This window comes from Symphodus melops, assembly GCF_947650265.1.
Source record: "Symphodus melops genome assembly, chromosome: 7".
In the NCBI taxonomy this organism is placed as follows: domain Eukaryota; kingdom Metazoa; phylum Chordata; class Actinopteri; order Labriformes; family Labridae; genus Symphodus; species Symphodus melops.
In genome coordinates this window covers 20572129-20598229 of record NC_136697.1, presented here as the reverse complement: position 1 = coordinate 20598229, position 26101 = coordinate 20572129, and the positions used below count along the sequence as shown (strand labels likewise).

The 26101-nt window shown below is 40.2% G+C and overlaps 3 protein-coding genes across 7 annotated transcripts; 1 reads left to right on the top strand and 2 right to left on the bottom strand.

The window, feature by feature from the left end:
• The first annotated feature begins 2460 nt into the window (after positions 1 to 2460).
• Positions 2461 to 11778, top strand: eef1da (eukaryotic translation elongation factor 1 delta a (guanine nucleotide exchange protein)). Of its 5 annotated transcripts, none has more exons than XM_079348627.1 (11): positions 2461 to 2566; positions 3033 to 3054; positions 3671 to 3706; positions 4330 to 4937; positions 5915 to 6035; positions 8519 to 8575; positions 9756 to 9834; positions 9929 to 10023; positions 10398 to 10589; positions 10794 to 10988; positions 11656 to 11778. In XM_079348627.1, the coding sequence occupies exons 4-11, from the start codon at positions 4348 to 4350 to the stop codon at positions 11692 to 11694; spliced, it is 1368 nt and encodes a 455-aa protein (XP_079204753.1). In that variant the 5' UTR covers positions 2461 to 2566; positions 3033 to 3054; positions 3671 to 3706; positions 4330 to 4347; the 3' UTR covers positions 11695 to 11778. The 5 variants fall into 5 exon arrangements, with proteins under 5 accessions (XP_079204753.1, XP_079204751.1, XP_079204752.1 ...); XM_079348625.1 differs by having other exon boundaries at positions 5915 to 6038; XM_079348626.1 differs by lacking the exon at positions 3671 to 3706 and having other exon boundaries at positions 5915 to 6038.
• Positions 11779 to 11868: 90 nt separating this feature from the next.
• On the bottom strand, positions 11869 to 21675 carry LOC306827206 (E3 ubiquitin/ISG15 ligase TRIM25-like; the record flags this gene model as incomplete). The annotated part of the gene is given in 14 exon segments (XM_079348876.1): positions 11869 to 12395; positions 12479 to 12538; positions 12962 to 13012; positions 13105 to 13264; positions 14038 to 14378; positions 14381 to 14471; positions 15918 to 16504; positions 17157 to 17201; positions 17940 to 18038; positions 18815 to 18916; positions 18995 to 19154; positions 19253 to 19486; positions 19868 to 19963; positions 20931 to 21675. Coding segments are annotated over 14 exon segments (3150 nt in total). The 5' UTR covers positions 21528 to 21675.
• A 1142-nt stretch (positions 21676 to 22817) lies between these two features.
• On the bottom strand, positions 22818 to 25565 carry LOC306826219 (protein THEM6-like). Its single transcript, XM_079347406.1, has 3 exons — positions 25457 to 25565; positions 24423 to 24927; positions 22818 to 24104 (listed from the first exon to the last, which is right to left on the bottom strand). The coding sequence occupies exons 2-3, from the start codon at positions 24921 to 24923 to the stop codon at positions 23997 to 23999; spliced, it is 609 nt and encodes a 202-aa protein (XP_079203532.1). The 5' UTR covers positions 24924 to 24927; positions 25457 to 25565; the 3' UTR covers positions 22818 to 23996.
• Positions 25566 to 26101: the final 536 nt, after the last annotated feature.

The window sequence follows — 26101 nt, the reverse complement described above, 5'->3', positions numbered from 1 at the left end:
GAGTTGAACTCAGGACCTGTGCGAGGGGGGCCCCAGCTTTTGTGCCCACTCCACCCTCCACACCAAGGCTGTGGCATTTACCATTGTATGCAAATACTGGGAACTATTAGCTAATTTCTGCTCATTAAAAAAATAAATAGACTATTCAGACAAATGTTTTTTTACAGCATAACAGACAAGTCAAGTCAAGTCAAGTTTATTTATATAGCACTGTTCAGACACAAGGCAATTCACAGTGCTTTACAGACATAGAAACATTAAAACATTAAAACAGAGCTTAAGGAAAGAATGCAAAATACTTCATTAAAAGACGGGGATGAAAGTGAAAATACTCGATAAAGGAACAACTGTTAAAACTATCAAAAAAGGAAGAATGTGTTGCAGTAAGGCAGAGAGTATATTTCTAATTGAAAGCCTGAGCGAATAACAGTAGAAACAGACAGAAATACTACAGGTTGAAAATCTGGCTCGAACCTAGTTCAGTGTAACAGCACATCTTAAATTGAGTTAAGCAAAGCCTCATACTATAGTTCCTGTCTGTTCCATCTGTTTTATGTCCATAGCCACAACCTTGAGGCCAGCATGCCAAACTAGTGTAAAAGGACAAGTGAGAGTTAAAGGCCCTGCTAAAGAAAGGAATGTCGCCCATTTTCACAAGTCACATGTATTATTCCTGACATTTAGACGCAGTTCAGGCATTATTTGTGAATACGTTGGTCTAATAAAACCTGAGGCTGAAGTGCTCACCCTTAAATTTTAATGTCAGCAGAGTGTAAAGAGTAGCTTTGCTCTGTGAAAAACCCATTAGCAATGACTGTGTGTGAACAGTATTTAATATGACAACTCAGCTCCACATCTGATGGGTGTATATCTAATCAGAAATCGCTGAAGCAAATGCTTCTTTTACAGCCCGAAGACTAAACAAATGTAAGGTTTCTCCAGCATGTGAAAGTGTGTAGAGTGATGTGCAGAATGTGTAGTGTGCAACATGAGTCTCCATATAAGACTATTTCAAAGCCTATAACAAAGATGTGCAATTATGTTTTCCATAGGACGCAAAAAATATGGCACAATTGTAAACATGTTAACTCGCTAGCAAAATAAGCTGTGAGGAAAGAACAAAGCAGACACAAAAAGGATTCAGATATTGAACATGCATTATGAAAATATCAAGAAACGCCATCAGTGTAAACTAGGACAGGAGTGGGCTAGATGGAGGAACATATCAGCCCGTGAGTGAAAGTAGTTTTGTTGAGCTATACTTTCAAGAATAACTCATAGTCAAAGGATGTAACCCATATTTAAAGGAATTAATGTGACCTATTTCCTCCTAAGACAGATAAAAAATGCATCACTGTATCACTATCTGAACTGTACTCACACCTTAATATTTTAAGCCCTCTTGTTTTAAAACTCTCTTTTTGAGGCCAACTTTCTGAAGTTTGTAAGATATCTTAGACTGTAACCACATTTTACAGGAAGACCTCATGCCACTCATTTTAAAACCTCATATTTCCCTGTTATTATATTTTCATATATGTAAAGTTTGTTTTATAGTTTTTCTTCCCACTTTTGCAAATTCAGCCTGTTTTATGGGGAAACAACTCAAAACAGAGTCACTTTTTAAATTTGTATGACACTATTGTCATGTCCATATGAAAGCTGGGGTAATGTAATTTCAATTAATCTGTCAGTCCACCTTTACATCGATCATTTATTTAAGATTAATATTAATGATTCATAAAATCACAAAAAACATTAAAACATATAAGCTAGTCAATAATGCGACCAGTAATTAAACTAGTTCTGCCACAATAAATAGTGATAAATTGATATAGTTTATGTGCCAATAATTTAATAATATCAATATTATTAAATATCAACCGAAATAACTTACTCTGTGTGTAAGGCTACACACAATGTTTTTGTCCCTTTAGAATAAGAGCGACTGCAGCCATCTACAGGGCCAATAAGGAAAGTAAGATTCAATTATTGATTTAAAATAAGATTTAATTGACGAGCGACTTGAATTTAAAAAAACAGTACTCTTTATTTCAGTCCGGCAGTCACATCGTATGACTATGTGTTAATAAATCATGGCGTTTTAAATCGAACAAAAATAAATATACATCAACCAAGGTTGGAGTTTAGGATTCAGCTGCAGTTTGTCAACACAGTCTGTGGTCAAAACACCTCCCGAAAACAATCCCTCAGTTCATCCACTCTATCATTTCCGATTTCCTGTAACTCTGGGAATTGTAGTCTTTAGCCAAAATGGATCAAACCAATCTATAGACAGTGTGACAATAGTAACAAAAACACGGAACTTACGTGTGTGATACAAAGAGAATTTTGGTATCCTTAAATGTTAAATTTAACTTCATTGATGAAGAATAAAGACAAAAAAATCGAAAATAATCGAGAAGTTTATGTCTCGCGCCCCCCCCCAGTCAGTAAAGAATACAGGCGTCGCTACGCTACCGGTCCTCTTCTCACGTCGGATTACGGTCGAGGCAGCACGCCAGTGAACGCTTATCAAGTCCCAAAACGTCGAAAAAAGCCAAAAGTAAGTTTCGTAAAGATGTGTTTTGTACAACCGAGAATATAGCAAAAGTTTAATGTTTGTAAAAGCTCACAAATGTTGGTAAGTTTTGGAGTTTTCAATCGCCACGTGGTCAACGAACTACAAAGTTGCTGTGGCTGTCAAAAAAAAAACTCTTCTTCCACAACCTAACTTTATTCAATATCTGGTTGACTAAGCAACATAACATGAAACATAAATACAGCACATATTTCTACTTTATTTTAGATCACATAAATTATGCATTTGCCTGACTGAATTTTTGAAAATGGACTTTTAATTTGCTGTCGTCCTTCAATGTCATGTTTTTCTTTTAACTATAAGTCTGCTTTATTGTTTATATTTACTTCATACAAACTTCCTCCAAACTGTATATTTTTGTCATCTAGTTGGTTCGGTTTGTATCGGTATTTTTTTTAGCATTATCTCTTGTTTGTCTTTTGGGCATTAGCTTCCCATCCCAGTTTTCAGAGGTGAGTGTTGATGCTGCCTTTCAGCTGATGCTCTAACACATGCACTGTTTTATGTTTTTTTATTAAATGAAATAACGCAGTTGCCAGTTTATAAGGTACAATTACTCACTTGAAGGTTTATTTTTTGAGTTTAATAGAGATCCTGATTACATTTTGAGATATTCAAACGGTCCTGATAATTGAAAGTGGCATACTGCCTGAAAATGGACCCAAACATCCAGCAACACCAAAGTACAGAGATCAACTCTACTAACACTTTAGAATAAAGTTGATACCCGTACTGCAAATGGTGTGTATATGTATGTGTGTGTATACTGTATGTATATGTACGTGTGTATATATATGCATATATATATATATACACACACACCTCCTGTACTACCAGTGCATCACTTGTGTTTTTAAGTTTAATTTAAAGTGTATGCATATGTTTTGTTTGTTTTATGAAAGGGTGTGTTTTTGTGTGTCTTATGCATTAAAATATAAATAATATTTTTTGGATGTTCTTCTGTTTGCGACACTTTTTTTTTTGTCTGTCTTCCATGAAACTGTTTTGGTGTGTGTGTTTTTTTTTGTTTTTTTTTATTGTTATTTTGAATATCCTATTCCACATTAGGGAGTGAACATTATCCTCCAGCATGCCCAAACAAAGGTGAGCCAGACACTGAAGAGAGGTTGGGTTGGATGCATTATAAAACACATTTAAAGTCGGTGTTTCTTCATTGATTGGGCAAAGCACCTCTCTACTTATGTACCAAACCATACACTGGGGTTTTTTCACCTTTTGTCTTTTAAGTAAAAATGTATTTAAATCCTACCAACATTTCAAAAAGAGAAGTCTGCATTGAGTTTCATACTTAAAAAGACTTTGGAAGAAACACTGCATCACACTAACTAAATACTTGGCCATTTCCACCTGCCATTTGTGTAAGCTTTACATCATAGTCTGTTTGTGCTTTGTTTTATGAAAGTCCAATGTGAGATTGATCAATTAACTGCTTTATTCTTTATGGAGAGGTCCATTTTATTCAGTGTGATCTTCTGTTTATATTTGGGATAAGTTTAAAGGAACAGTGTTTTTAAAAATTATAAGCTTTTTGATCAATCCACAGTCTATTTGCTCGCCTGATCACATTGTCATCTTTTTTTTTTTTTTGCTTCCTTTGATGCATCTAACAAGCACATTTGCTCTTGTGAGGCTCACTTTACACTGAACTAATGCCTTTAGCTTCCACCTGTCGCTTCTTTTCTCTCCTCAATAATCTGACACACAAGTGAATAGAGGAGAGAAAAATGGATCAGTCTTTGCCAAACCCCCAGCAAGGGAGAACCCCTCAGCGCACTGCTGCATCGGTGGGGGCGTTGAGGAAGGGAAATGTTCCCACACTGGAGAGAGGCGTCATCAGTGGGGACAAAGTCCAGTTTGGTAGACCGCAGCGACGTACACGTTTGTCTCATTCTGAGGGCCAGAGCTCTGGAGAGGAGTGCTTGAGCAGGTCGATGGAGGGAAGTGGCTCCTATGGCGAAAGCCCCGTCCATCAGGGCATGCAGGCTGAGGGAATCCGGCACCATCGCAGCAGCTACCAACAAGCTGGGAACAACTACCAACGCAGATTTGCCTCTAATGGCAACGGATCACCGTCTTCCTCTCCCAGAAGTCCGAACACACGAGGCTACATGACCTTCCAGTCCAGCCGCAATCGAGGTCAGCAGCAAGAAGGCCACCCGGTCACCGTGAAGGCCTCAGGCACCCCCCATCGCCAGTACAGTAGAGGCCGCAATCGCACCTCCTCTGAGACCGAACAGGGGGGCAAAGGCAGCAGGGGGCCTACCCAGAGGAAGAGGGGCCTCTCTGAGACGGAAATCAGGCCCAAATGGGACAAGTATGGCAACCTCACAGGGAATGGGAGAGACTTGATGTGTGCTTTCTGGTTTATTGAAATTACCACCATTATTTTTTTTCATGTATTTTGTTTGTATTTGTCGTCTGTCTGCGTTGTTGTTTGGCTTTTTTTCAGTCATCTAACTTTATTTTAATTATCTAACAAAATTTTTTGAGAAGTAAGTTTGTAGAATGACCTTTTTATTATTTGTTCGGACTGCATTTGGAATAACTGAAGCAATCGCAAAATAAACGAGCACCTTTATTCATTCAAATAAGCTTGCAATGCAGCTAACGGGGATTGTGCAAAAACGAAGCTGAATCTCTCCTGTTATTTTGCAATTGTCTAACAGTTGTGTTATTGGTAAGTGCACACCCCTCCCTTTGACCACTAACATACAGCAATGAGCTTTAATGACTACTCTACCAGGTCAGTGTTCAGAATCATACAACCAGGTTGAACTCTGCTGTCACTCAGACAGTGTTGTTAGTTTGCACCAGCCAACCTTTTGTTCTCTAATCCAGACTTTGCAGACAAGGCAACTGTGTTTGACTGACGGAGGAATGTGTAGATGCCTGTCTGCTGCAGTAACCAGTCAGCATATTGAGAAGTGAAGCACATAAACAAGTCTATTTCATTTCTACTTTCAGTTGTTCTGCCATTAATTGACCTTTTAATGACTATATATATATATATATATATATATATATATATATACATATACACATATACACATACACATACACTGTTGGGCATTGTTTGGTCTTGTATCATCTGTGGCTCTGCATGATGGTTCAAGCTGTAAAATAAGTTGTCGTGGTCAAGCATGTAATGCAGTTCTGTCACACTTATATCACTTTGTGCCGGCTGTTACAACTTCATTGCTTTCAGTCGATCTTTTTGCGGGTGTAGATCCATGTCAAGGTTTTTTTTTTTTTTTTTTTTTGTTCTGCTAAACTTCTGACTTCTTCTCTCAGTACCAAAATGAGTGGACTTCAGTGCCTCGCCTCGGAGAACATCTGGTTCGACAAACACCGCTACGATGAAGCAGAGAAGTGCTTCTACGAGGGAGCCAACGGACCCTCCACGCAGCAGCAGCAGGTACAACAAAGCCAGCGATGTTTTTTCTACTCTGGAGCTGGATTCATTTTTTTTCAACCAGACCTGATTTTGTGTTTTTCCAGTTGACCTTCAATTCTGACACTTTTTTTGGTCTCTTGCTGCTTTCTTTCAAGTTATTTACACCTGGTCAGCTCATGCCTCCTTGTCCGTCAGTGGCCTGGTTGGATTAAGTAACAGTTATGTCACCCTCAGGCCCAGCCCAAAGCAACTGTGTACACTCGAGTTAAGCCACTCGATTTAGAAGTGACTCGTCCCAGTGAGAGGGGTCAGGTGGTTTGGCAGCTGTCTCCGCTTCTCAGACTACTCAGGGCAGCAGCAGAGTTTTTTTTTTTAATTTTTTTTTTACAAAGTTCAGAGAAACAATGGAGAAGGAATAGACATAGATCAACTTCAGCTTTAATCAGTCACTTTAGCCAAATCACAAAAGAGCGACTCCTATTTAACCCTTATGATTTGTTTAAAGGCATGTCTGCTATTGCACAAACAAACTATCTTTATTTGGTATCCAAATAATCCACCGATCATGCTGTATAGTGCTCTCAATTTTGCTGGGCTTTTGTCTTTGATCAGAAGTCGTTGAAATCAAATATGTTCACTTATCAGTCCAAAATGTCCTGACGTGGGAAAAGGACAGCTGCACCATGAGTTGCAGGTCAGGTCATGATACTGGGTCGGTGTGCTTTCTGCCCGCTGCCAGAGTGCGTGTAACCTTTCTATTGCAATGTGAGGGCCGAGTTCATAACCCCATAGCGCCCATCTGATATGCTCTAATTCTTCTGTGTACAGTGTAAGGACTACGTTAAATTATTAACAAAACTACAGGAAATCTGGAAGATTTCAGTTGGCTCATCAGTTACTGAGACAATTTATATGAATATGTTCAAAACACAATTTGAGTTCGAGGTAAAGTGAAGAGTTCCCCGAGGTTTAGTAATGGGTCATTCATATTTATTCTGTACATGATGATATAAAGTGGTCGACCTCCAAATGTCTGTTCAAAAAACAGTCAGTGTTTGCGTGTAGGTTTTTATTTTTTCTAAATGTTGGATGTAAATAAATGCATGAAAACAAAATTAACTCTTTTCCACTACATAACCAAGGTCATCTTATATACTGGGTGTATGAGGTGTCCTGCTGTTGTCTGTCTGCATTCTGCTTTGTGTGGTCTCACTGCTTCCACTTCATCAGCACTTTACCCACATATACACCTGCAGGACAGAGAAGTTAGTACCATCCTGCAGGACATGGCTAAATCCAGAAAGAATATCCTGCAGTCCATAAATGGAGTGAGTACTGTGATACAAATGATTTACAGGGAATCCCCTGTGCTGGCAGGACTGTACTCACTAATGTTCATGTACCAGGCCTTAAACAGGGGAAGAGCTGTTTTAACTCGACGTTATCATAAGTTTAGGCGGCACATCCTTCAGGATATACTAGACATGTTTTCCATCCTCACCTCTGCTTGCTTCTGTCTCTAAGCTTCGCTGGGTTTGTCATGACATGAAAAGGATTTGCTTTTAGAGCCTGACCAATAAAAGTTAAAATTATAAAATTCTCTTAAGTAAAAAAAATATATATATCCCTATGTCCCTATCTGCTAACTGATGAATTGGTCAGACTCTGGATGCCAAATTGCTTGCAGTATGAGTGTGGTTATTTTTGCATACACACAAAGAAACAGACCTGTCCACAGCTAGAATTGTTCCTTCTGTCTTAACTGGCTGAAAATAGATGAACAGCGATGCAGTGTGGGGACACCGGTCGTCCAGTGGTTTGTGTGGCGCCCCGTGTTTGGAGGAATTAGTTCTCCATTCTTTTACAACACGATTTTCTGACTCTATCCACGCTTGTATCCCTATTTAAAAAAACAAAAAGCCCAAAAATGACGCAATCCTCAATTCTTGCAAATGTAATATGTGCCACGTCAGCACCCGAGAGGGTTCTCTTCCTCGGTTTATTTTTGATCTCTTAATCACTACTGCTCTGCCTTGGCACAACGTTTGAATATTGACAGATGAAGTTCTAACTTTGAAACTAAACCCTAAACGATACAGTCACTCCCCCTCATTTGTTAGATTTTCTTTGTTGGCCATTATAAAACAGGAGGAACAGTTACTGTGACTAATTTCTTTCTAATCACAAGTATTGTGTTGAAGTAGACAACGTTGGTCTTTCGGTGTTTTTAGCTTCAACTTTTCAAAATGCTGCCCGACTTTATCAAAGCACAAAGAGATGCTCGACCCCAAACAGCTGTCTTAAGTAAGCTAGCAGTGGTTTTCTGGTTCACTCTGTCAGACTGACATCTTTGCTTTGAACACTACAAGTGACCTTTTAAATGAATTAGCTGATTTTCTATCCTTGTTACTGACGACCACCTTTCCACCTGCAACCACTGCTGTTCTTTGTCTTTGTGGTTTTCCACCTTATACCATCATCGCATGCATCGCTGGGTGTAGGTGAAAGCAGCCCTGCAGCCGGCCAAAGGGCGCCAGCAAAAACGGCAGCACCGAAATGTAAGTCCTCGTCAGACCAGGAAACGCTGCATGGCCGAGACAGGAAGTCTGGGTGTGCTCTCTGTGACTGCTGCTACCTGAAGTGAAGTGTGCTACTGATAACCACAGCACTTTTCTCCGTTTGCACCACCCTGCTTCTCCGTTTTTGTTTTTGGTTTTTTTTAAGAGGTCAATGCCACTAACTTGTTAATTTTGGAGTGTAAATTATAGCCTTGAGTACGCTTTTGCTGCAAATTGTGTCCTGGTCATCAGACTTTCATCACCAATTTCCTTCCGTTTTTAAACTTAAAGGGTCATTTTTGACATCTACATCTTACTATAATTCTCATGTTATTTCTTCAAGATGTAATTCACTTGTTGCTCTACAAAAAAAATGCTTTGACATTAAAGGGATACTTCACCCATTTACATGAAGCTGTGTATCATTAGAAACATGGTCGTAGTGTTGAATGGTCGTGAATCCAACCCTCATTTTGCCCTGAGACAAGAAAAATGTGTTTTTCTTTGCTTGAAAGTTTTCTTTATGTGATGCAAAAAGCGTCATATTAAATCACATGAAGAAAACTTTCAAGCAAAGAAAAACATATTTTTCTCGTCTCAGGGCAAAATGAGGGTTGGACTCACAACCATTCAACACTACTACCATGTTTCTAATGATACACAGCTTCATGTAAATGGGTGAAGTATCCCTTTAAGGGAAATACACGATCGCAGACAGTTGCGACTGTCATCATTTGCCCGGCTTTGCACAAACACTGTGATCAAGTTTGTCTTATCCGTACCACTTCTTAATTTGTTTTACCTTTCAAACTTTTCTACTGTTCGGTGAGACGTGTATTTTGATTGTAATGCAACATTTATTTGAGAATGTCACTTCAGTTCTCAACATAATTGTGGTGGGACAGTTTGATTTTTGAATTTGTGTTTCTCAGGTGTTTAAAATGATCAGTTTGTCTGCATGCTAGCCTTTAAACACAGGAAGTTAATTTTAACTCCAGCATTGTGTGTGAGTGAAGTGTATCCAAATAATTATTTTTCTGTCATGAATTAAAGCTCTGCATGTTTTTTTTTTTTTGCCTGCTTCCTCCCTCCAGGCTTGGAGTGATTCTTTAACTTTTGACATTTAATCCCCGACCAGCAGCAGCAACGCTTGCTAATAACCGTGTTGATCTTTCCGCAGTCGTCCTCACACGGAGGAGACCAGGAGCTGGTCACACGTATGAAGAGCATGGAGCTGGAGAACCAGGCTCTGCACAATGGTGTGTAAAAGTGTGTGGAGTTGATCACGTCTTGCCAAAGCTTGTTCTTACTTGTCGCGCAGTAGTATTCATCCATTCTTTAACTTTCCATCAGTGGTGGAGAGCATGAGAGCAGCCCTGCAGAAGTTGGAGTCCAGAGTGGCGCTGCTTGAAAAGACCCCTGCAGCAGCAGCCGTCCCATCTGCCAAGGTGAAGAAGAAGGAATACGATTTTTTGAAGATGCAGCCATTACTAAATCTTCTGTCATTATATGATCTCTTAAAATGGGCGTGGCACACTTGTCTTGAGGGATCATGGTTGAAAGTGTCTCATTTCCTCTGTAATGAAATCTAATGCTAACATTAACAGTTTTTTAATGAGCCTTGAAGAAATAAAACTTTTTTTTTTAACAAGTTAATTTCGTTACACCAGGAAATTGTATGAAATGCAGTTCGAGATGACACCGACAAAAAAAATGTCGCTCTTTGTTAATATCTGACTCACTGTAGTTCACACACGCCCTTTGGCCTCCTGCTTTCACACACGCCTGTTGAATCCCGTCTTTTCCCCATTGGTTTGAGCAGGCCGCTCCAGTCCAACAGGTGAACGGTGATGATGCTGATGACGACGACGACGATGACGTGGACTTGTTCGGCAGCGATGACGATGAGGAGGCAGAGCGCCTCAAACAGGAGCGCATTGACGCCTACGCGGCCAAGAAGGCCAAGAAACCCACACTCATCGCCAAGTCATCCATCCTGCTGGACGTCAAGCCCGTACGTGTCAAACACTTCAGTTTAGCATTTGTTTAATGAGCTGGTTCCATTATGGAGCTGTTCACAAACTGAATGAGAAACCCCATGTGTGTGTAAACATGCAATGTTTGATTGAGAACAAATGTCCAAGTCTTGCTGCAAACTGAATGATCCTGTACTCAGCTGTAAGAGTTACTATGTTTGTCCTTGTCTCTGTTTCTTCAGTGGGACGATGAGACTGACATGGCCAAGCTGGAGGAGTGTGTGCGCACGGTGCAGATGGACGGGCTCCTGTGGGGAGCATCCAAACTGGTGCCCGTCGGCTACGGAATCAAGAAGCTGCAGATCAACTGTGTGGTGGAGGACGACAAAGTGGGCACAGACATCCTGGAGGAGGAGATCACCAAGTTTGAGGACTTTGTGAGTAACGACAGGATGCATAATTTAAGGCTTGGTTTGCCCGAACAGGAAAACCGTTTTTTCACTAAACCTCACAGGGAATGACGCCAGGTCGAGCTCGGATTATATCTGCTGAGCTTTCAACACATCAGTGTTCTGAGTCATTTTCCAGTGCAGCCAGCACCACTGATGACATCCCAGTCCCTTTGACTGGATTTGATATGAAGGCAAACGCGTTTCTCTCACACACGTCTCTGAACACACTGAAAAGAAAAGGAACAGGAACCTTGTTCTCACGATTAATGCCTGAGCACGTAATTCTCTGCAGAGCGTGGGATTGTTATTTTCTGCTTTTCTTTTTTCTATTAGAGGATTACACAAACAAGATAAGGCATGTGAATTAAAAGGCTTTAGCGCTGTTGCTAGGTGAAATCCGTTCAGGTACTTAAGATGTCCCTGTGCCCAGTCTTTGTGATGAACTAAGCCCACAGTGCACTGAGATTCATCTTAATGTGGATCGGACCAGGATGCAAGTTTCCAAAATCTTTTCCTTAAATAGTTGAGAAAGGAGATGGTTCTGAATTTGTGCGTTGTGAATACTTTATTAAAGATTTACAATTAAAATGGAGTTATCAATAGTTAATGTTTTAACATCATAAATATTTGCTATTCTTTTCTGTCTCTGCAGGTCCAGAGTGTAGATGTCGCTGCCTTCAATAAGATCTAAGCTCCGCCTCTTTACCCGCTCCACCAAAGTGTCACTGCTCTCTGCTTGCACGGTTAATAAAATGAAACGTTTTGAGCACAGAAACCTGGCTCTGCTTCATTCTTTCTCTTAACCTGTGCTTTAAAGGTATGTTAAGCACTTTCCCCTGTGATGACGTGGAGGTCATTTTGACATTTATAGAGCGCACAGCTGCAGCGTAGAGCCCAACCCCACCCAGAAACCTGGGTAAACGGGCTGTGTGAACGTCGCTTTGACTTTATGGAGCAAAACCATTGTATCAGAAACATTATATACAGCCAAAGTCCCAGCCCGGAAGTCTAAAAACAATCCTATCCTGCTGCTGCTTGGAGCAGTGATGGCCACACTCTCTTTATTGTGTTGAAACGAACACGCTGACGGGGAGCAGTCCAGGCTCCAGGATTTGGAATTGTGTCCGAGCTTGCAGTCGCTCCCTCCTCCGCTCCGGTTCATGTTTTTGTAGCAGACACCGATTGAAACCCCTCCCTTACCGGTCCATTCCACCTCCCAGTAGCAGCGTCCAGCCATCCCGGCTCTGCACAACACCTGAGCCCAGCTGCTGAAGCGCTGCGGGTGCTCCGGGTACGGCTGAGGCTCTAAACGTGTGGTCACTCCTCTATGACCATTGAAGAAGGAGAGATAAGGGTTGGCTGTGCTCGGGTCGAAGGTGACGTCATTGTAATCTGGAGAGAGTAAATGCACATTGTCAAACACTGAGGTTGGGGTTCTAAGAGATAGATGTTAAATTCATCAAAAATGTTCTCACATTGTAGGAAATCAGCTCTCGTCTTCGGTTCCGAGTTGTAGGAATGATCTGCGTCTTTGGCTGTTTGACAGATGAGAGGACAAACATTAAACGCACCAGAAAAGTCAAGAGGATCAAACTTGTATGATTATCATCCGCTCTTTGTTTCATGAAATAAAACGCTTTGTCCCTTTTTGAAGTGTTATAAAAACTCTGACATTAAAGGGGTCTGCCAAGCGAGCGACCTGCAGGTTCCAATCTGATCTGTGGCTCCTTTACAGTCTCTCTGTGTCTCTCTCATTTCCAACTATCCTCTGTCCTAGCTCTAAAAAAAGAGGCATAAAAAGACCAAAAATAAACCTTAAAAAAGGAAAAAAGAATAACTAAGAAGTACCACTGATCAAAGTCAGTCAGCCTTTGTAAAAACTGAGCCCTGAAGTCAGATGTGCTGTTGCATAATAGTAGCTGCTCCATTGTGAATGTAAGAGGTGAAAGCTTGCATACCTTTAGTTCTTTCAGAGTTGATTTGATTGTTTGTTTCCTTCAGGGAAATCACTGGGAAAGCAATTCATGAGTAAATACTTTAAATATTTTGAAAAACAAAATGAAATGGTCTTTAAGGGAATGAGTTAAAAAGAGAGAAGGACCTTTCTCAGAGATTCTGTTGAAGTCTTTCTCAAGTGTTTCATCCAGACCGTCTTTGAGGTCAGCCAGAGCTCCTCTCATGGTTTTATACATAAGATACTGAAGACTGTCAGTGTTGGGCATCTCCACAGACTTTACAGGGAAGTAAAGAGACTTGCACTTCTGCAGCAAAGAACAATAAAACAAAATCAGTCCAAATGATTTAAATGTAAGGGCAACAGCTGTGACAAGCAGGAAGATATTGCCAAAAATATTGCTTTCTCAAAATAATTGCCTACGTCATTTTTTCAAGTGTTTCAGGAAACAAAAAAACAGAGCCAGTTTAACGGAGATTATAGGCAGCTTAATAAGGAGTAGATTTAGGCAAAAAAAAAAAATCATGACTTAGGCAATTATTTTAGGAGGGTGACAATATGAGAAGTTCACTCTGCATTTAAACATCCTGTTAACTGGATCTGCTAAGAGTAACATTGAAGATATAAGACGACTTTGACAAGCTTTAAATTCCACCACTTATCTTAAAAATAACATGCTTAGACAATCCATCCTGTAAGGAACATTTAAAAACAGTTCATGTAGAATTTAAAGCTTAAAAAGTTAGAAATTGACTAAAATTATAAATTAATCAATCAATATGCAGTTATAAAAAAGTAATATGGGGTTAAAGGTCAGACGCCACATATTTTTAAAAAAATCTCAATTCATCATTATTTGCACTCAGAATTCACCAAAGATAACCCAAAAAAGTCTTGTTACATTAAAAAAAAAATGTAGGATTACATTTTAAGATTTCCCTCTACATGCTTCAAATAAAAAAACTGGAGATGTCATTGGAGTCACATTTGAAGCAGTTGATATTCTTTGTTTTGTTTATTTTGTGGTTTATTTGATTGAACCTTTCATTCCAGCAGGCTCAGTTATCTGTCGTTCCGTACCTGCAGGAAGCGGAGGTGGTCCTCAGTGCGACAGAGCTTCTCCAGCTCAGCGTCGCTCCTCCTCAGCTCCACCGTCTCCCTCTGGATCTTCTCCAGCAGCTCCTCAGCCTGACTGACAGCCGCTCTCTGCTGCCCTCTGATCTGCTCCTTCACCTCGCTGCTCTGCTTCTCTATGGAGCGGATCAGCTTTGAGAAAATCCTCTCGCTCTCTTCCACCACTGCCTCTGTGGAGTGCTGTGGAAGATAACAGGGTTTTTTTTTTCCCTTTTGGAAGCAATCACACACATCCAACTTTGACTCTGTAACAACAATATACTGAGTTGCTAGTAAACTGTAAAGCAACTCACCTTTATGTATTTGACAACATATCGGAGTTCCTTCTCTGCATCCTTGATTTTCTGCAGCGACTTCAAAGAACATTCCTGGAGTTTTTTCTAGGAAAGGTACAAAAGATGAATATCACACAGTGCGCTCCCTCAGGCTTCAAATCTCAAGTGGAAAGTTTTGATTTTACAATCAAAAGGATTGCACTGGAAGGCTTTGCTCTTTCAGTCCAAACTTTTAACACAGTGACATCAGAGCCCAACATATCAGTACAAGACCAGATTTTAGACTTTCTGTGATCTTTCTGTGATCTAATCATGTAAAGCACTTTGTGCTACTTTTAAAGTATGAAAGGCGCTTTATAAATAAAGATTGATTTGATTTGATTTGATTTTCAATAATTTGAAGTACTGAAGCCTGAAGTCCAGTTTATAAGAACACCAGGCACATTATTTATGGATATATTTTGTGTTGCTGCTCAATGCTTTATTAATCTATCTTCTGGTACTACAGTAAGCTATTATAGCATGTTATCTTACATTTATTTTGTGAAGTGCAGAAAACAAAGTCAATAGTCTGGATGTTCTCATTTAAGTCTACTGTAGTAGTTTCAGGTCAGAGTCAGCGTCAGACTCTGGGTACATTTGCACGTCTGTATACTGATAATATGTGAAACATTAGAGGGTCAGTTGTCTAGTCAATTGTTTGGTTTGCTGATTTGTCCCTGGATTATCAACACAGTCAGCATTTGGACCTTGAACACATGCTGTGACACAGATAATAAAGGCTCATTGGTGTACTTTTGAAGGCAGAGTGTTGAACCACAATTGGCACCACTTCTCAGGGTCATAACAGTCTAATCTAAACACACAAACTTCAAACATACCACTGAGGTTTGGACTTCCAGGAGTCACTGCTTGCTTCCTTGCTCTTGTGTTTGTTTGTTTTGTTTTGTTTTTTCTTTTTTTGCATTTACCAACAAAAAAAGTTGCTGACCTTACCATACTGGTTTCAGGTTGTAACCACTCATTATTATTTATTGAATTTTATTTTATTGAAGCCTTTCAAGAGAAAGGAAATAAGCACATTTACAGGAATATAAAGCCATTCTTTGAATAAAATAAAGTGCCTGAAAACCAAACTCAAATGCTTCAATTCAGCAAGTCAGTTGTTTAAACATAATAACACCCATATTTAGTGTCAATCAACTTTATGGTCAAATCACAGCATGATCTGTTGTTGTATTTGCAATGTTTGTAATATGTTTGAATGTCATGAATATGTGATTCAATGAAACCCTGTCAGTCCTATGTTAAGTTGAAACAAGCCCAGACAGCATGAATGAAAACCCATGATGATGTCACAGTGATGTCATGAAGGTTATATTGTCAATCTTTATGAAGATCCTTTTCAGCCCCATAACCCAACATGAACGAGTAACTTTTTATGTTTTACTTTTTTTTCTCCACACTTTCCATTTGTCATTTTAAAACACGTCTGAGTGTTTCTAGCAGAACATTAACTATTTAAAATGCTTGACAAACAAGCAAACTCACCTGTCGTGCTGCTCTCTCGTCCACCACTGTGACTGCATCGTGGCCCTTGTGTCTCCCTTTCAGACACTGTGAACACACACACTGCTGGTCAGTGCGACAGTACAGCCTCAGCAGCTTATCATGCTGGGGACACAGCTTGTCCCTCAGCTGGTCTGAAGCTGGGATCATCATGTGTGCCTTCCCATGAAAGCGCTCTTCATGGACTCTCAGGTGAGCCCCACAGTACGACTCCAAACACACAAGGCAAGACTGAAGAGCTTTGGTTTTCCTCACTGTGCACTCGCTGCACTTCACCTCCTCTGCTTTGGACACGTTTTGAGATGCGATTTGAAATCCAGACTGCTGTAACTTTTCCACCACTTCACCCAGGACGGTGTTTCTGCTCAGCAGAGGTCTGGGATTGAACACCTGTCTGCACTGAGGGCAGCTGTAGTGTCCCTTCTGTTTGGCTCTGTTCCAGTAGTCTTCAATGCAGTCCAGGCAGTAGCTGTGTCCACACGGGATTGTCACCGGGTCTCTCAAAATCTCAAGACACACGGAACAACAAAACTGGTCTTCTTCCACGGAAATAGTTGCCGCTGCCATTTCTTACAGACGCTCTGAACACAAACTGGCAGGAACAAAGATGGGCGTGTCTCTCAGGTGTGATCGTAACAGCTTCTCTGGTTTCACCTGCTGCTGCACCCGGAGGCCTCCAATCACAGCCATTAAACCAGGAAATAGGCTGCTCCAGAAGAGGTGCAAACAAGCCCCTATTGACACACCTCTTCTAGGTATACATACCCGTGTGTATTCGTAGCGCAATGAAATATGATCCCACCCCCAAGCAAATAAACTCCATGACTGAGAAACATTGGTTTGTGTAAGCTTATGGTTTTTTTTTTATTTAATGTTTGCATTTCACAAATCACAATATATTAGCACACATCCATGAAGCAAATTATTCTCGGTTTGGTTAAAAGACAAATGACAATACTTTTTTAAAAGAACTTAAACAATAAGAAATGTAAAGGCAAGTTGCTTAAAAATAGTAGTAGAGTCCTACTTTGAGCTACTAAATACTTAAAGTTAATGGGATCTGCAGTGACTGAAAACAAAAAATGTTCATTAACGGCAAAAGGTGAATTAAAAATAATTAACTACTCCTCAATGTTGGTGCAGTTCCGTGAGAGGATAAGCTAAAGACATTCAGCTCATGTTGATGTCCTCTATATGTCTATTTCCTCCTGGGGTGAGCACGTCGCTGCAAGTGTCTCTGTCTGGTTCCTGAGGAGAATTTCGAGCCTGAGGATTAAAACAAATAAAATATTAAACCACTGAGGCAGCAAGAAAAGGTGAAAGAACACTTTTTTACTCATTTAAAAACACAGCCACAGGACTGTGTTAAATAAAACAAATACAATGTAACGTGGTTCAATCCGAGCCGCCAAATAAAAAAACATTTTTAAAAAAGGATTTGACGTTGTGAAGTAGCAAGGGATTGTGGGAGTTGTTTTCTTTGTTGTTAAACAACCATCATTTGTCCGATGTGAGGCAGAAATCAAGTTCATGGGGGGGTGAGGGGAAATATATTCCATGTTAATAACATTTTGTCAATGCAAGTATTGTTTACTGAACATAACTCAGGAGATTCTCTCGTTTCTTTGGAGGGCAGGCGTCTAAATCAAACGCACTGTGGACTTGGAGAAACAAGTGGGAAATTGTAATTCTACAACTCAAACAAGAGTCTTTAAAACAGGTCGAGTTATTTTGAACACTTTGTTTCTGTAATAATAAGTAACCTGTTTGCAGTGCTTTGACCACAGTCCTAAAGGGATGCTCTTAGTCTTAGACGCCACCAGATGTCACTCTCTTTGTAACGTTCCCTTCACAGTAATCTCAAACTGGATATGCTCTGATCTGTGTGTCACAACAGATCAATACTAGAAGCATTGATATAGTTTTATTGTTGTTGATTTTCTCTAAAATCTCAGTTAGTATGTTAGCACATACATTCGTTTAGTAAATAATGGCTCGATTTACCAAACGGTGAGAAGGTGAAGGCGGGTGCACAGGGTCCTGGGTTGAGCAAAGGGTTGAAAAGGTTGACAGGACTTTGGTCTAAGCCAGCTGGAGGGACGACTGGAAACACAAAGACAACAAACACAGTTACTGCAGAGTCTCTGCGGTCCAGAAACTGCAGCCCTGTCACACCTCCACTTGTGCACAATCAGCAGACTTTCAGTGAAAAACAAACAAGTTGACACAGGGGTTTGTGCTGCGTGGGAATGTGAGCTGATGGGAGTCAAAAGCAAACAAACATATAAAAAGGTGTCAGACTTTTAACATTATCACATATTAGACTATCAAAATAGAACAAACGTCAAGGTAAACCAAGAGGCCGGCACCTTTTTTTAAGGGTGCATTCAGTTCATTAATAGTGAGTTTTATTACTTTCCAGCTGTAACTCCTAAACATATGACAGATGAATCCTTCAGCACAGCCTGGACACAGAGCATCAAATCATTAAATATCACGATAGATCAGATTTCTTGAACAGTAGCGTCACACACAGTATCTTCCCATCAGACTTAACTAAAACTGCATTAAACATTTTACGACTTATACTGAAACTAATAACATCCTGAAGGAAATGTCAATCTAAACAGAATACATGAATCTCTAAGATGTGTTTGAGTAGTAGAGGTCACTTCTTTCCCCTCCTCCCCTCTGCCGTCTTCCCAATCACATCCAGGAAGTGCTGATAACTGGAGATATCGTGAGTCCGAGGAGGTGAAACTTCTGTTCTTTTTTTTATTTTTATTTAATGAAACCTGTATTTAAAGTTTTCCTTTTGTGAGTGTTTTATCCACTTGTTTTAATCAAAGATGAGCATAAACAGGTTTTTATAAACTCACCTTGTGTTGCTTCCATTTGCTCGGCTAATGCCCCTTCACTGGGCTGTGTTGTGTCGAGCTGTATAGCAGCACCCTGAGGACCGACTATTACTACATCTCTCACTGCAGAAGACACAAACACAACATCACATGAACAAGAGCTGACGGGATAGTTTATAGTTTATGAATATCTGTGCGTACCTCTCTCGTAGATGCTCACAAACCCTCCCTGGCAGACCTCCTGGAGTAGCCCTTTAAAGTCCGACACAGCTGTCATGACTGGGCCGAAGGTGAGGTTGGGGTCAACGCTGACTGAAGGAAGAGCTGACAGTGTAGGCGGAGCAAGGAGAGACTGACAACTCTGGAGGGACAAAGAGTGAGCAAGGGTTTGAAATGTTTGAGGTGAAACTCCCCCTGGAGGGGGAACAATAACAAAACATCAATCTGAGAGGTTATTACCTGGAGGAAATGGATTTGGTCATCGGTGTGGGAAAGTTTGTCCAGCTCAGCCTTGTTCTTCTTCAGCTCAGCAATCTCCTTCTGGATCTTCTCCAGCAGCTGCTCCGCTTGACTGACAGCCGTCTTCTCCTGGGCTTTGATCAGCTCTCTCACCTCGAAACGCTTCAGCTCAATCGAGCGGATCAGTTCGGTGAAGACGGCGTCGCTCTCCTCTGATGCTGCCCGGGCGGAACGCTGTCGGGAGACAAAAAGAGGCAGACAGCCGGGGACGGTATGATTAAATAGTTAATTATGAACGAGTGAAAGGAAGAGAGAAACCCTGGTGAATGTTCCTTTCCTATAAAGCTTCTGGTTAGGGCTGGCTTAGGTCTACTCTTAGTTATGCTGCTGTATGCTTAGTCTATCAGGTCCCCTGGCAGTCCAAGCCTACATGGTAAGTTGCTCTTACATGGCGGCTCTCCTTCTCTGGCAGGTTTCATGGCGGTTGTCATTAATATTAACAGTACTGTCTTTTGCATGCTCTTTTGTAAAGTGTCTTGGGATGAACTGGCCCTATGCAAATAAACACTGATTGATTGACTTATGTATCACCATGTTGTTGTTGTTTGTACTTACAATGAGGGAGAAGATGGCTTGTCTCAGGTCCTGAGCTTCCTTTTCCCTTTGATGAATTTTCAGCTGGGAGCTTTGCTTCATGTCACCAAGCTGTTTCTGAAAGAACACATCATAAAAAAAAAAGGTCAACTCAAGTCACTTACATCACGTCAGTATGGCTCTGAAAGAAACTGAATGTATTTCCACTAAGTAGACAGTGAAGTCACACACCTTGAAGTCTTACTACAGTATGTGCAGTCATGAGAACGGTGCGTAAACCTCGACTGTGTAATATTACCCATGACTTTATGCTACTAATCATGACTGGTCCTCCTTTTTATATCGTTCAGTCTTGTCAGATTTGCTCTCACTGTGTCATTGTCTGCTCTGTTTATGTTTTCTATAGAAAGTAGAGAAGAAGACTTTGTGTTTTACTTGACTAGTGCAGTAACTGATCTATTCTGATTAAAATGTAGATAGCTCCACTTGAGTTGCGTTTGATACCTAAGTTCAAAATTGATAGAAAACACATAATAGTGTAATAACAATGATTTCTGATCGTTTACCAGCTACTTCAGTTTTAGCTTGCATCAGGCTGTTATTGTAACTTCATCATTTACCTGACATCAAGCTCTCAGACTGGTGAATCGACCGGCACAGTCATGATACCCCTTACTATTATTTAGGCAGTATCAGAGGCCAGAGTTAACAGGACATAGCGTACTGTGGTGACTTTGCTTTACCAACCATACCGCAAAACTAACTTCATCATCAAATACACATTTTAAATAGTTAAAAGGAAAAACACTAAATTGTTAAGCTGATGACAAAACCAAGGAATCCGTTCACCTGTCCTCTTCAAAAAATACATTTTGGTAGCACTTCATGGGATAATTTGGAAATCATATATTGTCTATAAAAATGTGCTGCACAAAAAAAAGTTGTCTGAAATGTGGCAGAAGAAGAAAGAAGAAAGAAGAAAGAAGAAGAAGGATTAAAAGGAGTCAAGAGGTAGGCCTATCACAGAGGTGTATACACTAATGTGTGCTGCCTTTGTTTTGAGGCTTTCAGATGATCCGATCACCTGTCTCTGTTGGATCTCAGTCTCAGCCAGCACCGTGTCGTGTCCTCTGTGCTCGTCCGTCAGACACAGGTAGCAGATGCACTGTTTGTCCGTGCGACAGTAAACCTCCAGCAGTTTGTCGTGTCGGCCACAGATCGTCTCCTGCAGCCTTTTGGAGGCCGACACCAGCTTGTGTTTCTTAAAAGCAGCAGACTCGTAGTGTGGCTGGAGGTGGACGTCGCAGTAGGAGGCCAGACACACCAGACAAGACTTCACAGCTTTGTTTTTCCTCCCCGTGCACACGTCGCACTCCACGTCGTCCGCCTCGGCGAAGCTTTGCTGGACGGGTTTCGAGGCCTCTTGTAGTCCAGTCTTTTTGAACTTGTCCACCACGTCGGCCAGCATTGTGTTTCTGGCGAGCAGCGGCCTCGGGTTAAAGTTCTGCCTGCACTGCGGGCAGACGAAGATCCCCAGGTAGTCATCCTGGTCCCAGTAGTTCTGAATACAGCCCGAGCAGTAACTGTGTCCACACGGGATGGTCACCGGGTCCTTCAGCACGTCCAGACATATCGAGCAGTTAAACTGGTCTTTGTCCAGAACCAGTCCGGAATGAGCCATGGTCCAAACACGGCAAAAAAAGGACAAAGAAAAAAGGACCGAAAACACGGGAATGCTAAACTACTACTGACAGACAGCTGCTGTTTTGTTTACGGGAAGTAAAGTCTAGGGGCGTGGTCAGTGATACGTCACAGGAAACGCTGACAGGGATTTAATTTTTAAAACATAAAAAAAAAAAAAACATTTTAATTTCGGCTTAATATTTTTTCTATTAATAATGGAAATGTATTTAGAGTATAAACATAATTACAGTGGTGGATGATTTTTATTTTATTTTGGGCAATTCTTTAAACAATGACAAGAGTGAAACAATTGTGTGAATATTCCGCTTAAAGACTCAAAATAACATCACTAGACGTGTATTGTGTTTCACACAATAACATAAAAACCAATGGTGGAAGAATATCAGACTCATTTAGTGTTTAAACACATTTCCTTAATTTATATTTTAAAAAAAGCTCTTCAGACTTTTAGTTTGTTTTTATAGATAACATTTTTCGTCATTGTGCTTTCTTTTGAGGCATCAAATGATGGTTTAGAAAAAAGGTATTATGAACAAAATGCACTTAGTTTGTACCAACATTAGGGGTAACACAACATTAATACTAAACTCAGTGAGTGCTGTAGATTTAATGTTCTCCATACAAAAATCGCTGATGAAGATACTGCTCATCATACACATGTTCTATTCTCTAATAATCCAAGTGTGCTCACTGCTTTCATATCAATCAGACACATTTCCTTTGTAAGATAGGAAAGTAGAAAATAGAAAGCATTGTAAAAGTACAAACCTGAAGATGTTAAGTCGCCAATTTAAGAAAAGGAAGACACGTCTACACTGAATTAATTATAACATTTTGACTAAATGTTCTTTTGCAGACAAACCTCAGGCCATTATTTAACTTCTTGTAGCATGATAGTGGCTTTAAGCATACAGTCTTGCTGCCAATGTTCAACTTCACCTATGTAAGTAATGAATATCCACCTCTAATTTTAACAAATATATTTATATAGATGTAGTATATTTATATTAATAGCATAGTAACACAACTATGTTCCAGTTTGACGAGCATTGAGAAACAAAAAAACACTCTTACAGTATTTGTTAGTTTGTATTAGGATCTCTTCCAGCAGTTTGTTTAGAGTAAACATGTCTTTAAGTTTGTGGAGGGTTCGTTACATACTTAACATCAGTCACTAAAAAAAAACAAATATCCTGCAGCATCAGTGAGCTGTAAGTACACATACTGGTCAATTGGACTACACACTACTAAAAAAAACATCAATGAGTCACAGTTTTCAATACATTTTTAATTTAAAATGCTTTTGAATAATTAACAGACACAATAATAGTATTTGGTACATTAACCCTTTACAATAAAACATAAATAACTTAAATGTAAAATAAAAGGACAACAGCTGTCAGTAAACAAAAATAACTGAACAGAATGTTTTTACAAGTGCCATTCAAGACATAAATAACAAGCAAGACGTACATGTTTTAGGAATTGATTTCTTTCCATCTTACTTCAGAACAATACATTACTTTGGTCACAAACTAAAGCTTTGCAGCATTAAAGGGAAGCTTCTCGATTTAAAAAGGCTCTCTCTCAATAAATTAATCCAGCATAAGCGCTTATTGTGCGTTGAAGTTTCAAAATAGCAGCCAGCAACTTCTGATAACATTTTCCTGTCGCGTCAGGATTCAAGGATGTTTACACCCGATTCTAATGAAGAAGCCTCCCCTTTAAATGCAGCATCATTAATTCAGTAAAACAACACCGAACTGATAAATAATCCCTTCAAATCAAATAATAGCTTTCAGATTGTTGACAAGAGTTCATTAGGTGTACTTAGTTGGGCTGCTTTGTGTGGAATGCGATTGGAAGATTAAAATGATAGTCAGAACACGTTCATGGTTTTCATTCAGGTATTGCATCACGCCTACTTTTTTCCCATAGAAAGTTATAATTCTTTAAAATTGGAATCTACGGCTAATCAAGGCAAACAGGCACAAAAATATACCTCTGTTTTAACACATGCATTGATGTCAGTGGAAGGTTAAGTTCTGCTCTACATGCTAGACTAAAGTTAGAAGATTTCGCTAAATGAGATTGAAAGCCGGTCTATTCACACTCAACTGCAGAAATAAGCGTCACAGATATAACTACAGTATCGATAGCTTTCTTCAGTGTAAACGACTTTCAAAATGATCCCAGTGCATTCGTATGGAGCGTTTTAAAACATGGAATAAATTCAAAGTTCAAGTGTTTCGTATTCAGCTGTCCTCAGTTCAGTATTTCTGTTGACGTCATACAAGAAAAACCACAGCAGGTAAAACGGAGATAAATGGACTCTGTTATGTCACCTAAACACTCTCTATGATGTTTTAACTGTTTGTGTGCGTGTATGTATTTCATATGTGGACGTGCAATTCAAAAGATATGGGTCTACACTCGTGGTGCGGCTTCACTTGTTCTTCTCTTCCAGTCCGCTCTCGGCTCTCAGAGCCTGGCTGCTGGCTGAGATGTAGTTGATCCAGTGTTTCAGGTCCTCTGGAAACTTAGGGCACTCGATCTGCACACAAACAAATGCAGAATAAAGACAAAGTCTGCAGCTGAAACAATCAGCAACTAAGAGACATTTTTTGTACAATCATCAATCAAGAGAGATTTTAAAGTGCAGGGTAGAAAATGACTGAGCCAGTTTACCAAAAAGGAGGATTTGATGCGTCCCTAGATCTCGTGTGATAAAATACTTTCTGTTCTAACTGACATAACAAACCTTCTGATAAATATTTTCTCACTACTTCATAAAGTAAGGAGGGGAAAACTTCATTTAAAGCAATGTTGCTTCCTATATTGAATATGTGCTTTTTGTCCATGTCTTACTCACCTTCCTTTTGCAGATATACTCGATGATGGTCTCTGGGCTGGAGCGAACCATATTCTGCCTGCAGAGCATAACAGCAGAGACAAATCCATCTCTCTTGGACACAAAGCGCTGCTCCAAATAAAATGCCTTCTCGTCCCATCCCAGTATTTTGGTCCGGATCTCAAAAGCCTCTCGGAAAGCAAGGGAGCGTCGGTATCGTATAGTGGAGGCCCCAACTACCATTTTGGCCCCCAGTTTGCGCGAGGCCATGAACAGCCCGTTTCTCATGTAATGGTGAAAGCGTGCAAAGTCACACTCCCTCAGATATCGGGAGTTGTTCATGTGGCCCATGTAGTCCAAATCGTGGGGGAGGACCATTCCTTCGATGCTTTGCTCAGCTAGAATGTCCGGTATCCTGGGTTGGAACCAAGCCTCGACAAAGACATGGACACCACGCAGGAAATACCACACATCCAGACTGCAGAACAGCAGGAGGAGGGCACCCAGGACCAGCAGCAGCATCTCTCTGAAACAACAGTCCCAGTGAGAGTGAACAAAAAACAACATGCTCATCCAATTTGATTTTGGTGTTAATAAAACACAATACAAATAACATGTGACATACAGAGCAGAGTTGGAGGCTTCCTACATTTAAATCATTTTGAACATATGCTTGTACAGATAAATGAAGACCTCTCCACACACTGTCAAATAAAAAGCTGCTTTGACCTCTTCAATGTCAGTGTAGCTTTACAAAATAAACAAAGAGGTTCATGTTTTTTCGCTCGCTATCATTGTATTTAATCTAAACATACAGAAGGACTACAATCCTGATAATTTCTTTCAACCTTGAGTCCATCAGGCAGAGAAACGCTGTGACAGCCAGAAACCTGTTAGCTTAGCTGTTAGCTGCCAGCAGCTGGTGGCCTTGGAAGAATACAAACCAAACTCGTTACAGCCGATGTTGTTACTCTAAGTTTCCGCGCATTCTAACAGTGAATTAATATCATTGATACTGCAGGGTTATTTATTACTTCCATGCCTGTAAAACTTACTGTGCGTTCAGAAGATAGCGCTACCATGAGATGCGCTGTAACTTGAAGAAACCGGTAGAATGAATGAGAATGACTTCCGGGTGTGTGACGACATGAGACGCGTCTTCTCTTCTTCTGTGAGTTTTAGCAGCGACGGGTGCACTCGTGTTTTTCTGCTGGCGCCACGTGGTGGACTCAGTTTAGTCCTACGGTCACTTAAACCTCTTTTCTCACAGTACATACTTTCATTAAATATTCAATGCAAATTGTGTAATTTCACAAATGTAATTTATCACAGCTGAAGTCTTACTGGTGGGATAGTCAATATGTCTATACCATAGACTAAACACTTGATGGACTTTCATAGTGTGTGCTGAATTAACACGATGAATGTATTTTTTTGATAAACATATTCTTGAAAACCCAACCTTGTGCAAAATGCACTTCTAATGTTATTTTAATAAATCCAGTACTTTCAGATTACAGACAATGTATTTTCCAGTTCTTAACCAGCCCTGTAACTGACAGGCAAATAGTCCAGGGTGTACCCCGCCTCTCGCCCTTTGACAGCTGGGATCTGCTCCAGCTCTCTGCGACCCCAAAAGACAAAAAGCTGTATTCAAAAAATGGATGGGTGGAAATTGTTGAACAGAATTAATGTTTTGT